Source organism: Centroberyx gerrardi, chromosome 12 (genome assembly GCF_048128805.1).
Source record: "Centroberyx gerrardi isolate f3 chromosome 12, fCenGer3.hap1.cur.20231027, whole genome shotgun sequence".
NCBI classification, from domain to species: Eukaryota; Metazoa; Chordata; class Actinopteri; order Beryciformes; family Berycidae; genus Centroberyx; species Centroberyx gerrardi.
This window is the reverse complement of record NC_136008.1, coordinates 20,515,333-20,528,915: the sequence shown is the minus strand read 5'-3', so window position 1 is coordinate 20,528,915 and position 13,583 is coordinate 20,515,333. Positions and strand designations below refer to the sequence as shown.

The 13,583-nt window shown below is 44.0% G+C and overlaps 2 protein-coding genes across 2 annotated transcripts; one reads left to right on the top strand and one right to left on the bottom strand.

The window, feature by feature from the left end:
* Positions 1 to 497: 497 nt before the first annotated feature.
* Positions 498 to 3,794, bottom strand: LOC144541934 (thyrotropin-releasing hormone receptor-like). Its single transcript, XM_078287223.1, has 2 exons — positions 2,988 to 3,794; positions 498 to 938 (listed from the first exon to the last, which is right to left on the bottom strand). The coding sequence occupies exons 1-2, from the start codon at positions 3,792 to 3,794 to the stop codon at positions 498 to 500; spliced, it is 1,248 nt and encodes a 415-aa protein (XP_078143349.1).
* An 8,611-nt stretch (positions 3,795 to 12,405) lies between these two features.
* LOC144541952 (transmembrane protein 74-like) lies at positions 12,406 to 13,248 on the top strand. The gene has a single exon (XM_078287381.1). The coding sequence runs from the start codon at positions 12,406 to 12,408 to the stop codon at positions 13,246 to 13,248; it is 843 nt and encodes a 280-aa protein (XP_078143507.1).
* The last annotated feature ends 335 nt before the right edge of the window (positions 13,249 to 13,583 follow it).

Here is a 13,583-nt window from a genome sequence, read left to right as displayed (position 1 = left end):
ACACCCATGGCAGGTTTCTACGGAGAGAATGCACAATATAGCACAAGGGGTGGTTACATCACATCCTGCGAATTGGCAGATACTGAAATTAGACACTAGCAGGAGATTTTTCTTTTTCAGAATTGAGAATCGCTGCTCCACATATTAATATACTGTATTGAATTCATGATGACCCCCTTGACTCCCTTTAGTAGGTAAAACAATGGTAAAACAAAGTGTGTGCTTTCTACAGGTCTATATGGCAACCCATCTCATCACATCCTACTTCTTTGATGCCATATTTGGTTTTTGGCAAATGATCTTCTCAAACAAGAAACATTTCCAGCAAGAGGAGAAAAAAAACCCTTGGAGAGATAAAATTGGAAGTGTTTGTTTTTGGCTGCTTAACACTTTCAATTAAATTCTTTCTCTAAAATCTCCAAGGGTGAGAGAATCCATACTGTGCAACTGTCAGAAACTTGGCAGCTGTCCTCCTTTAGGGGCGAAGACGTTTCCACTCAGGCTTTGACGGCGCTCCCCGACAGGGACGGCCCCTCGAACGACATCTTCTTGGTGGTGGGCAGAATGCTCCTGGGCAGGAACTGGTCGGTCGGCGTGGTCAGCTTGTCCATCTCGGTGGTGAAGTGGTCCGGGCTTTCCCCATTGGACGTCTCCTTGATGACGCTGTAGGTGAGCGCCACGCTGTAAGAGGCGGGCTTCTCCATGCGCTGGGGGCCGCAGTGGCACAGCTTCTTGAAGGCGGCGCGAAACTTCTGGGACATGGCGTTGTAGATGACCGGGTTGATGGCACTGTTTAAGTAGATGCAGAGGCGGCAGAAGAGCAGGAACCAGGTGTCCAGGTAGGCTTTGTCCAGGAAGGAGTTGACCACCACCAAGGTCCGGTAGGGCATCCAAAGTAAGGCGAAGAGGATCACCACCACAGCCAGCATCTTCGTCACCTGGCAAAATGCAATCGTGTATTAAAAACGAACATAAAATCACAGACAAAGATGGTAAGTGGTGCCACTTTTTGGCCACTCAAATCAAAAGTCAAGTGTTCTTCTAGCACATGTGGGATATACAAGCACACCACAAGGGCCCGTCCTTGATTGGTGCCTGGTCTTTGTGAAATGCAAATACGTGCTCCCTGCCTGTGAAGGAGGCACAATTAGGAACAGGTAGTAGTCTGACATAGAAATAGTGCAGTGGAGCAGGGTTGGGAGGGATGGATGGGCGGATACGTTTGCCTTCAACTCTGATGATCCAGGTTTGATTCCTAACCCTAACCCTGTCAAGATTTCTACTGTCAGTGAAGTTTTAATATTTACCTATATAAGTTTTCTCATTTAACCATGACCAAAACCTTTCCCTGACCTTAACCAAATTATTTTAACTGCCTTAACCTAACTCTAACCCCTAACCTTAACCTTAACCAAAGCTGTTTACTTGTCTAAACTTAACTGTTAGTTAACCTTTTCACGTTACAAACCGGTGAAAATGGCGTGCCCAATTCATTCTGTTGTCCCATAATCCAATTTATGGTGGAGGAACGTAATCTTCACAGAATTTGTGTCCATAACCATCTGTGCTTCAGAGTTCATGCTCATGTCACAAAATTTTATGAAACCATTTTGATGATTAGTGTAAAAGTGATTATGAGATGAAAATAAAAGTCTGGTTTGGCCCTAACAGTACAGCAGCAAAGACATTTGTGAAAGACAATAGCAAACGTTTTTTGAGGTAGGAGATTTATTTTTCAGCTTGTGGACTTGGCAGCAATAATAGAGACACCGTCTATCTGGGTTAAAATTTGAATGCAAACAAGTCGAGCTGTTCCTTAGAAAAAACCTTAGTGCATCTTTAAAACAACCTTTTATGTAGACCTCAAAAATTAATTAATTCATTATTTATTCAGATGCTGTGCGCTCGTTCTGTTGATTAATTTGTAACAAGGAAGACTGACAAAACAAACTCCATATGCACAACCCGACAAAGCCTGGATTTGTTCATTGCAGATATAATCAGTAGGTGATAATCCTGATATGAAACTTGAGATGTAATTAGATCTTATCCATATTTATGTTGTGGGGTCTCAGCTCCAGTGAGGTGAGTCTAATTGGATTGGTTAGGGGCACCGCCAGCATCTTCAGTGAGCAAAATACCTAATCCTGGATCCTCATTACATTTTGACCTTTTGGGTAATTCAATAAGACCCTGGTAAATGGTATGGATTAAATCATGTCCACAATGGCTGGTTATTGCTGAGCAGTCAGAAATGTTTGTTGTTCAATTTGGTCAATGGCTGTATGTTCGCCCTAACCATGCAGTCCATAAAAAGTGCTGATCGTTCCTCCGGTTTCCTAAGAGATGGAGAGAAAAAGCCAAAAGCCTGTTTGAGTTAGGGTTAGCTGATTACACTAGCCAATAGACCATGGAGCTCCCTCAGGCCACCACACCTCCCGTCATTCCAGGAAGGCTTCTTCCATTGATCTGATAAACAAACATCTACCTCTCCCATCTGCCTGCATGTCTTGCACGGCATGCTTTTGCTTGTGTCTTTATAGCATTATGTTCTTATGCTTATTTTTCATTGTTGTTCATTATGCATATTAAGGTGTTGGAACTCTTTGCGGGGTGTTTTAGAGCTATTGACTGTGTTGCAGAAGCAGATACTGAGACACACTTGGGTAGTGTGAGTTTGCTACAGGTGGGAGAAGACAATTTGTTTTTATCCTTACACCAAAGGGAAATTCTCTCTCTCTCTCTCTCTCTCTCTCTCTCTCTCTCTCTCTCTCTCACACACACACACACACACACACACACACACACACACACACACACACACAGAGACACACACAGTGATGTAAATAAAAAGGAGGGTAAACGCTGAAATTGAGTGGGTAAACTGAGTTTAGGAGGGTTTACCTACACATCCCCACACACACACACACACGCACACACAGTCATTAGCCTGCACATGTCATGTTAATGAGCAAACAGGAGCCCACCTGTCTGCGGGAGGCAGCCGTCGTGCTGCTGGAGGAGCTGGTGCCGATCATCCTGCCTCCCTGACTCGCCTCCTTCTTCCACTTCTTGGTGTTTTCCTTCGGGTCTGAAGGCAGCGGGTTTAGGAAAAGTATCCTGGCGATCAGTCCGTACAACACCGTGGCCAGCATGAGGGGCAGCACGTAAAACACCGCGAAATCCGTGAAGTAAATGGGCAGGTAGTGACTCCTGGACACTTTGTAGGCGCAGCTGAGCAGGACAACATTGTCGTAAACTAACTTTTTAGTGTCTGACAGGAAGAGCCACATGACGCAGTAAACGGAGGTGAGAGCCCACACCAGCATGATGATCTTCTTGGCCCTGGATAAAGTGCACAGGAATTGCGCTTTGATGGGGTGGCAGATGGCGATGTAGCGCTCCACGGTGAAGGCGGTGATGGAGCAGGAGGACGCGTTTATCCCCAGGTACTGGAAATAGGTGATTCCCAGGCAGCCCGCGTAGCCGTACACCCACTGTCCGTACAGGGCGTCGGTGATGTTGGGCAGCCCGGCGGCGGTCAGGACCATCAGGTCAGCCGCTGCCAGGCTCACCAGGTAGCAGTTAGTGGGGGTCCGCATGTGTTTGGTGGTCAGGACCACCAGTATCACCATCACGTTCCCCACTATCCCCACCCCGCATATGAGAGACACCAAAAACACGCTGGCTACTTTGTATTCAGCAGTGTAGTCAGTCCAAACGCCCAGGGTCTGGTTGTCTTGCACCGACGTGTCATTCTCCACAGTAATGTTATCCATGGTGAGGTTTTCCATAACGGGGCTAAGCTATTGTTCTGTCTTTTTGTAGACCTCATAAAAAAAATTCAAGAAAAGTCATTGCAAAAATCGGGCATCAAAAGTCCAGTGAGAGCCCGATTTTAAGTCCGCCAAAAAACTTCATTTCACCCCCAAAATAACCCAGTAGTAATGCCTTTTCCTCTCCATGAAAATTCTGAAATTGCAAAGCCATCAAAAGAAACACATATTCCATGAAAAAAAGAAAAGAAAAATAGATTTGAAGAGGTTGTTTTTGAATGATGAGTCCAGCCTCGGTGGTTGGTTGAAGTTTGCAGAGAGGAGAGGAGGTGCAGCTCCAAGCCCTGCTCCAGTCTCACTGAACAGACAGAGGAGTCATGACTGAGAGCTCCTCTCTGCTCCACATGCCTCTGCTAGTGGTGAAGTAGCAGACTGACACGGGGGCTCCCAAACTTTTTCATGCCATAGAGCCACGCACCACACCACAGACTCTCCATTTAGTAAGATTTTGCCCTGAGGAACCCCATCTGAGAGGGGTTTTGTTGTCGGTACATATGTAACTGTTAGCCTATGTACTGTAAGTGAGGAGGAAACAGCAGTGGGGAGAGAAAAACCTAAAGGCTAAATCAATCAATCTCTCTCCCTCTCTACATATATATGTATGTATGTATGTATGTATGTATGTATGTATGTAAGTATGTATGTATATAATACCATAAAGCACGATCAAGCAAGGTCACAATAAATTCCAGTTACTACAGGCGCACACAGGATTATTCTAGAAATATCATAGGGGATACTATAGGATATAAAAATACCATAAAGCATGATAAAGTGACTATAATCTCGCTATTGAGTGCCACAGGCACACTATAGGTCCTTATAGGAATATTATAGGAATGTTAAAGTGATAGTACAGGAAATAAAGTTATACCATAGAGAGAGATCTATAGGAATATATTACATTTTAGAAGAATACCTAAAGAACTCATACGTAAAAACATAGAAAGATGGTACACGAATATAATAGCAAAAATCTCTATATGAATATTCCAGTGATATCAAAGGAGACAAAACAAATATCATAAAGTATGATAGGGTCACTAAACTCACTATTGAGTATCATAGAGGAATATCATAGGGATACTATAGGAGATAAAAAATGCCATAAAGAACAATAAGGCCACTATAAACCCACAATTGAGTACCACAGACACAATTAAGCCCTTACAGGAATATTACAGGAATATCATCGGAGATAAAAAAACACCATCAAGTATAATAAGGCCACTATAAACCTGCTATTTAGTACCACAGACTTGATTTTTCATTGGTGTTGAGAGAGAATAACAGTAGAACGCTGCACCTTTCCAACCTACACTTTTCTGAAGAATGTTGCACAGATTCCTACTCCTCTATTCATACTCCTCTATTCATAGAATGTGTACAGTGTACATTTCAGTGTTGAAGAACCAGCAAAACACATTGAAACAGTCAAGTTTGAAATGTCAAACTTGGTGTGATGTAGTCTTTATATAACAGAAAAATACAACTGTAGGCATTGTATTTTCAGAATGCTCACAGCATGATTTGAATTGATATCATTACATAAAGGACAATAGCCTAAACATTTCCTACTGGTATTGCTTTACTCTTTGTGGACGACACCAGTATTAGCTCATTTGGTTCTGCAATTTAGCACTATTGTCTCCGTTGGAAGTGGCTGACTTTCATCTGAACCCGTGTTAAATCTACCAGGGAAATGAAGATTTAGGATAATGGGGTTATCCACAGCTGCGCTATACAGTAGAAAGCACCCTGGGGTGTCTCTCTGCCTCTCTCTCTCTCTATGTCTCTCTACCTCTCTCTCTCTCTCTCTGTTGTCTACCTGCACCCAGATGACTGCTGATGTGTCAGTGAGAAGGGAAGGAAATGGAGGTTCACACTGTTCAGTTAGATTACGCTATCGCTATGTAGAAAAGGGGGGGTAGGTGTTCGCACAGCTATCACAGCACCCTTGGGTGGTGTCGCAGCGATTCACATGTCCCTAGGGTAAACACCTGTAACACTGGGAAGTGGGACGTGTGCATGTGTGTGTGTGTGTTGGATGATGGAGCTGTTTCTCAGTGGGAGAGGGAGAAAAAGTCCTTTACTGTCTACAGTCATCTCCATCTGCAGAGTATCTTCTGTAGAACAACAAACCGGGTTTTACATGCTCATGATATAACTACTTGTGATTAATACCCCCCCTCTCCCCCCTCTCCTCCCCCTCCGGTGTTCAGGTCCCACAGACAAACAGATAAACAAACTGACTGACGGTTTAGGCATTCATTCAACACACAGTCCAGATTAGTGCGATTGTTATTCCCGTAGAGGCTGCACGGGCTCTAAAGAATAATGAGGCAGAGGATGAAAAGTATTCAGATCTCAGTACAGTATGCTATGCAGCTGTTTATGTTATTGTCAATACAACCTTCCCAGGAGGCTGGTTTTGTAATCAGAGCTCAGCAGGCAGTGGGGAAACTGTCTGGAAGGTAGGATAGCTCACCACAGCGCACACCGTATTTAGGCTACGTTTAGGACTGCGTGCAACTCGTTGATTTGGATTAAAACAGCAAAACAGTAAGACATTATTGTATAAGATTGCCTGAGTTTTGATGCTGCTGAGATGTGAGAGAAAGGGGGCAGCGGTGTGTAATAGATTATCACAGTTTGACATGCCCCCTCATTGTTATCATCACATTTCAGCAGGTTAATTCTCCTTGGTTAACCCCACAATCTGTCTACCAATTTTATATCAGAGCGTCCACATACATTAACAGGTTTAGCAGGCCGGGGCTGTCTACCTGTGTGGCATCAATCCTCTCCCTTGCTATTACCCCATGTCAGAGGAGGGCCAAACGCAGCGTTTTGTCCAGGTGGGAGACGATGATAACCGAGAGGACAGACCATCAGTCCTTGCTGCCAGAGGGTCATGTGGTAAAATCACACATGATTCACAAAGGGGGTGGAAATTTTGTAATTACTGCGTGAGTGATTTGTACTGCTATCTCTGAGACCTCCACAGCAGGCAATACTACCAATTCTAAGTGGTTATTGATCCCATTAATGTGCATGGATATGGTTTGCTGTGATTCATTACTGATGCATTTTTATTCTATGGAGATTTTTAAAAGGAAGTGCGTTTGGTTGGTACAGACTGGCATCCACATTCATGAACCGAATATGTACTGGCTTCACTAAACAGTATCCTTAGTATGTCATTTATAACAATAACCTGAAGAGCACTGATTCACATACTGATGAACAACATTACTCAAACTGTATCCATCCCATAGCATTGAAAACTTTGCTGTCAGTGGAAATCAATGCAAAATTTCCTGCCCTGCTGCTGCTGATCCTGACATTGCTTCTCTTTCCTACAGTACTGATAGTGGGTCTTCACTGCCACCTCATGGTCAGATACTGCTACTGAAGCATTGAACATGAGAGTGGACTTGCATTGGTTATTTATAATCATTTGGACTATGGCACGTTCCATAAAGATATAGAAATCAATGCCATTTATTTGTAAGATCTCAAGTTTTATAACGGTGACAGTTTGCATGTTTAAAGAGGTTCAATGGTCACTCACATGGCTGCCAGAAGTCAAAGTACTCATCAATACTGAGGTTGAGATTGTATACATTTTTAAAGCTTTTGTGAGATTGAATGTGTAGGCTGCTCACACTGGAATAAATGCAACTGCTTTAGCCTGCAAAATGTTAATGGTTTTGGAAAAGGAAAAGGTGGAGTAAGTGTCTATTTATAGGAGCTTTTGTGCTCTTGTTTTCTTTTCCTGGGTCATGGAAAAAGTTATTTTCCCTTTGCCACCAAATTCATTTGTATTTATGAAATGCATTCCTTCAAGGTTTCTTTGGGCTAATCTTTCATCTCCAGGGATCTTTCTGTTATAGAATAATCGAAGGTTGGAGATCATGAAACACGCCATGATGGATAGTCAGTCATTGAAAGCTGTGAGGTGAATCGTCACTGTCTGTCCCTACCAGAGAAAATGAAGACCTGTCAAGTAAGAGGCTATGAATTTATGAATATCTTAGCACTGGACACATTCACAAATTCTCAACTGTGATGTCTGTATTTTGTGTTAATATCATGCATTATTCATCCACTGCGGCTTTTAAAAGAGCAGTCCTTTTGTTCCTAATTGAAATTTCAAGGTAAACTTCACAACCGAGAATCTAAAGCTTCGCAAACTTTTACCAATGGCGACAGTGCCAGCAGACTACTCAGTGTTTGGCGCGTTCCATTTTGCCAAATATAAATGACTTATTTGGCCTGAAGTCAGGAATTTCTCATTTACCTAATGAATGAAATTCATCCTTTCCTGTCTCAAATGTTTGCCTTGCCCATACTAAATAGCTCCTCTGGCTTTGCTTACCATTCAGCGCACACAGGGACACCAGAGCTGAACTTAACAGATTGGACTGTGTAACTGTCGAAATAAATGCGATCCGACATTAAAACAAAATGTTTGCTGTGGTATAATTAGGCCAGTATCATAATTGGACACATTAGAATAGCTGTAAGAGATAATTGGTGCACCAGATGGAGAAGCAGAGGCAGAAGACAGGAAAAGACAATATCACCAAGAGCGAAAGCATTATAATGCAAAAGCAGCTGTGGGGCGAGTGGATAACATCACATTAATTATGATAAAGAGACGATAAAGAGAATAAGGGTAGATGAGATGTGGTAATCAATTATCCCAGTCAGCTCGCTTAATCACCAAAAGGTTGTTTTTTTTGTGAAGTCTTATCTTTTCATGAAGCATAAATCTTTGCCCGTGTACACACACACATGCACACACACACACACACACACACACACACACACACAGGAAAGCCATTATTATTCCCTATTATCCCACAGTGTCTGTGTTGAGGCCAGCCACACTGCTTCAATTAGCAAAGCCACGGTAAATGAACTTGAAGGGCCAAGTGCTAAATATTTCATGAACGTGTCTGTTACCTAACCCTCCATCTCGGCCCACACACACCCCCTCACACATACACACACACACCCTCTACCCCTCTTGTCCACAGACACACACAGACACACACATAACCTCTCGGTCTGCCTTTCTCTTAATTCCCCTGTCATCCCTGCTGTCTGCACTCTCCTCTCTGGAAGGCTTTTTAAAAGCGCCTGGAGGGTTTGCGTGCCTGTCTTCCGAAACAATGCCATGACACTGTGCGCCACCTGCTTATTAATAATCTACAGTACCCATGCCATGGCACACAAACCCACTCTGAGACCTCAAGATGCTCTCTGGCTGCTGGGGGTGAGGTAATGTGCTGTACTGATGGTTCGCTCACACTCAACCACATGCGTGTTCTTTTTCTAGTGAGATAAAGCCTCTAAATTAATTGTGAAAAGTGAGATAATCATAGAATTTATAGACATGACAGTAGCTGCGTGGTCTTTGCTGTTCACCTGCACATACTCACCGATGCTTACTCATTCACTCATTCATGATTTTGTCCTTTTTAATTTTTATATCCAGGGAAAGTCGCCAAAGCTCCGGGCTCTTTTCCAGCAACGCTCTGTTTCATATTCATACGCTTCTACACATTCATACTTACCTTCTCAGCCTTCTACTGTCGACCACTGACCAGCTCCAGCAGCTCCTGGAGCAGTTGGGGGTTGAGTGCCTTGCTCAAGGGCAGCTCAGCTGTGGTTGTTGAGGGAGGGGGGGAGTGTTACTCATTCACTTTCCCCGTTCACATTTTCCCAGAGGATTCAAACCAGCGACCGTCCGGACACAAACCCTGCTTCTCTAATGTCTAGGCAAGCACTCAGTCATTCACTCACTCATTCAAACACACACATACACACATACACACACTCACACACTCCCTCCCTTACTCATCTTCCCCCCAGTAGTTGGCTGCTGTGTTTGGAAGGATTTCCACATCTGCCTCCATCTACGTCTGATATCCCCAATAGGCTAAAGCAGGAACAGTGTCATATCCATGTTTCATAATCTTCATTCTGTCTGTGGGTGTATGCTTGTGGCAGGAGACACACTATGAGGATTTATAGCCTTTAGCAGTGCTGCCCCCCCCCCTCCACTCCCCCTTTAAAGCCTGGTGTCCTTGCCAGCAGGAAAAGTGGTGCACTGTTGCAGATAGATAGCATCTGATAGTCGGCTGTTGTTACCCCTCAGACGAGCACACAGTCAGATTTGAGCTTTGTCTCTCTCTCTCTCTCTCTCTTTCCCTCTCTCTCTTTCTCTCTCTCTCTGCATAAGATGGACTAAAGTTCACTGCAGTCTGACCAAACCACACAGTAGGCTACACCATCATGATCATATATCAGTCAATGACCCGGCAGTATCTGCACTCCGTCCTCTGCAAACTGCTTTCTGGAACAAAAATGGTGGAATAAATCTTTGTCTGTCTCTCTCTCTCTCTCTCTCTCTCTCTCTCTCTCTCTCTCTCTCTCTTTGCTCATCTGTTAAATGGAGTCTTGTTGGGAAATGAGCCAAAGCCATTCACCCGGCCACTCTGACTCCAGGCAAACTGGTGGCTATATTTATAGCTGGTGCCTGGTTGTGCTAAATAAGGTGGAACAGTGAGCAAATGAATATTCAATTTAAAGTGGGATTAACCAGTAAATGGTTGATGGTGAGCTGCACTAAGCCTCTAGTTTGTCAAGTGTCACTTTCCAGGAAAAGCAAGGCAGTAATTTTCAGTTGCTGTGTAAGAGTGTATCGACTGTCTTGCAAGAAGCTACCAAAGACAAGGACTCTGAATATTAGGAATAAATGAGATGAAATTCCCTAAGATTTAGATGGGGTCACAGATCAGATGACCTACCAGATCTCTAGCTTAAACATGGATTAAAGGATGGCTTTGACATAGTGACCAGTAATCTTCTGTGGATACAGAGGAACAGATGGTGCATGATACACGCAGTTTTACAGTGTTGTCTGTATTGCACCGCTGGATGAATTTTCTGGAATGATATGATGAATGCATTCATTACCAACACAGGCTAGGCAATACCTCGGTGTGATTCACTTTCCCAGATTGTTGTAATTGGTTAAGGAAATTCAGAGGTAGAAGGAATTAATCCTGATGAAAAGTCACCAGAATATTCCTGTAATATTGCCACAGGGACCCATAGTGTGTCTGTGGTACTCAGTAGAGAATTTATAGTGACTTTAACATCCTATGTCTTCTTTTTAATCTCCTATGGTATTATAATATATTCATATAGGGATTTAACATGTGTCTGTGGCACTCAACAGTTTACAGTGACCTTATGATACTTTATGGCATTTTTAGCCCCTGTGGTATCACTATAATACTCCTATATGGACTTATAGTGTGTGTTGATACTCAGTAGTAAGTTTATTGTGGCCTTATTTTATTTTATGGGTTTATTTTATCTCCTATGGCACCACTACACCATTCCTAGCCTCTATTCCTACAGTATCCCATAGGGATTTATTGCTGCTCTGTGACAACCTATCCTATCTTATGTATTCCAGGATCACTACACTTCTTTTCTTCTTGAGGGAAGACCATTACCAGTGAAACGTGAACTTCAAGTCCCAGGGTTCCCTCTAGCCGTTCAAATCCTCATCTCATTTGTGTTGACTGACTGGTGGTGATCTCAATCGGCTCACGGATAGCGGAGCTCCTTTCAGCGCCACAGCGAGGCAGCTGAGGCTGTGTGTGGGAGGGACTAACGGAGAGCTCCCCTCTGTACAGCCTGCCGCCACAGCAGCGAGGAGGGATGTCATATTCAAAGCATATTCAATGATAAGGCGTTTTATCAGTCTACATTGTTTCGTTGGTCTAAGATTTGGTCTAAGAAGGCGTCTATGAAGAAAAGAAGACGCAAAGGATGCTGAAGTAGCGCGGTGAGTGTACTCTTGTATTTTGTCTGAGGAGGTTTTATTGGGGATTAGAATAAATTAAAAAACGGTTATGCATGGTTGGTCCATCCTTATACGGAAAACCTCACCTCTTCTGTTGCATTCAAGTAAAGTATAGATTATTAGTAAGATAGAAACCTATTTGGAAGTCTTGGTTTCATTTCGCATTAGCAGTAAGACTGATTGCCATGTGATATCACGACAAGACCATTTACTCGAAAGTAGACTTAAACTGTGGTTATCTATATTTTATGTGATTTAGGCTAGTTGTAGCCCAGCCTCGCTCATGTATTCTGTGTACGTTTTAAAACAGAATTAGGGGGAAGCCTAATCTAGGTTTACGTGGATTGTTTTCCTAATTGGATACTGAGGCAGTTGGCTAATCACAACTCAAAGCGCCTTTCACGAAGGGTCCACGGATTTCTTTTAAACAAACGGATCAACTTTGAAGTAGCCTATAGTCTCGCTTGCAGTAAGTCTATTTCCGTGTGCAGTTTCCAAATTACGCACACGTTTTTGCGCATTAATGGATATAGGCCTTTACACTTTGCAATGGGGGTAATCTAATTAAGATGCGCCATTTAACTTAGAACTGATGCATGTCCTCTTATCAGGGATGCTGTGGACTGAAAGCGCCGCGGGGGGAAGACTAAGAGTGAACCAGCGGGTGGCGAAAAACGAATGGCTTCTCCAGAGCTGCTTTCCGCAGATAAGGGAGACAGACAACACGAGCCTCCCGACGTCCTGGATCGGGTTTCCAGCGCGCTGCCCGTCCGCAAGTCGGGCGGATCAACAGGAGGAGCGCTCCCCGGGGAGGACGGCTGTAGCCCGGCCCGCAGCTGCCAGGGCCGGTGTCATTCAGCACCGAGGACGGCGCCGCGCAAAGGAGGCGCGGAGGTTAAACTCTGTCACCTCACCGAGGAGAAGGTCCGAGTTTGCTGCGACGAGGAATTAGAGACATCCTTCACCTACATCGACGAGAATGTTAACCTGCGGCTGGTCAGCCCGGAGGCGAGTTGCAAAAGTCTCCACAGAACCGTGCGCAACGGCGAGCCTTGCGCCGAGGCGTTACCGGAGCTCTCCTTCCTGTCCGAGGAGGATCTCTCCTTCGCGGAGAGAGAGAATTCTGTAGACTACGGGTTTATCAGTGCAGTCACGTTCCTGGTGACCGGGATCTCTTTGGTGATCATATCCTACGCGGTGCCTCGGGACGTGGCGGTGGACCGGGAGAGCGTGTCGGCGAGGGAGATGGAGAAGCTGGAGATGGAGAGCGCCCGGGTTGGAGCCCACCTGGATCGGTGCGTAATAGCGGGCCTCTGCCTGCTCACGCTGGGCGGCGTGGTGCTCTCCACGCTGCTGATGATCTCCATGTGGAAGGGGGAGATGTACAGGAGAAAGGCCTTCGCTTATTCCAAGCGCTCCACCAAACTGTACGGCTCTATCAGTCTGAAAACCAGGTCCAGCCCCACTCACTCATCTGCACACTTGTCCCTGGAGGAGGAAATAGAGGAAACTTTGACTTAAAATACTGTTCCACAGATTTTTATATGTATCTTATATATATATAAGATATATATAAGATGCATATATATGTTATATATGTAACTTTTTATGTATCATTGAGATATTAATATCATCCAGCAACATCTGGCAACAACAGTATAACACATTGTCTAACATACAACTGTATTACATCCAAAGTGTAGGTCTACACACATCTGTGCAAATGTTTGTCTTATATAGCTAAAGAAATAGAACAAATGCTGTATCATATATCCACATGACAAACTGAATGGATAAGAAAAGTGCTGTGATACCAAGTGGGCAATATTAGCAGGAAAAGTACAGTATGTGGTATC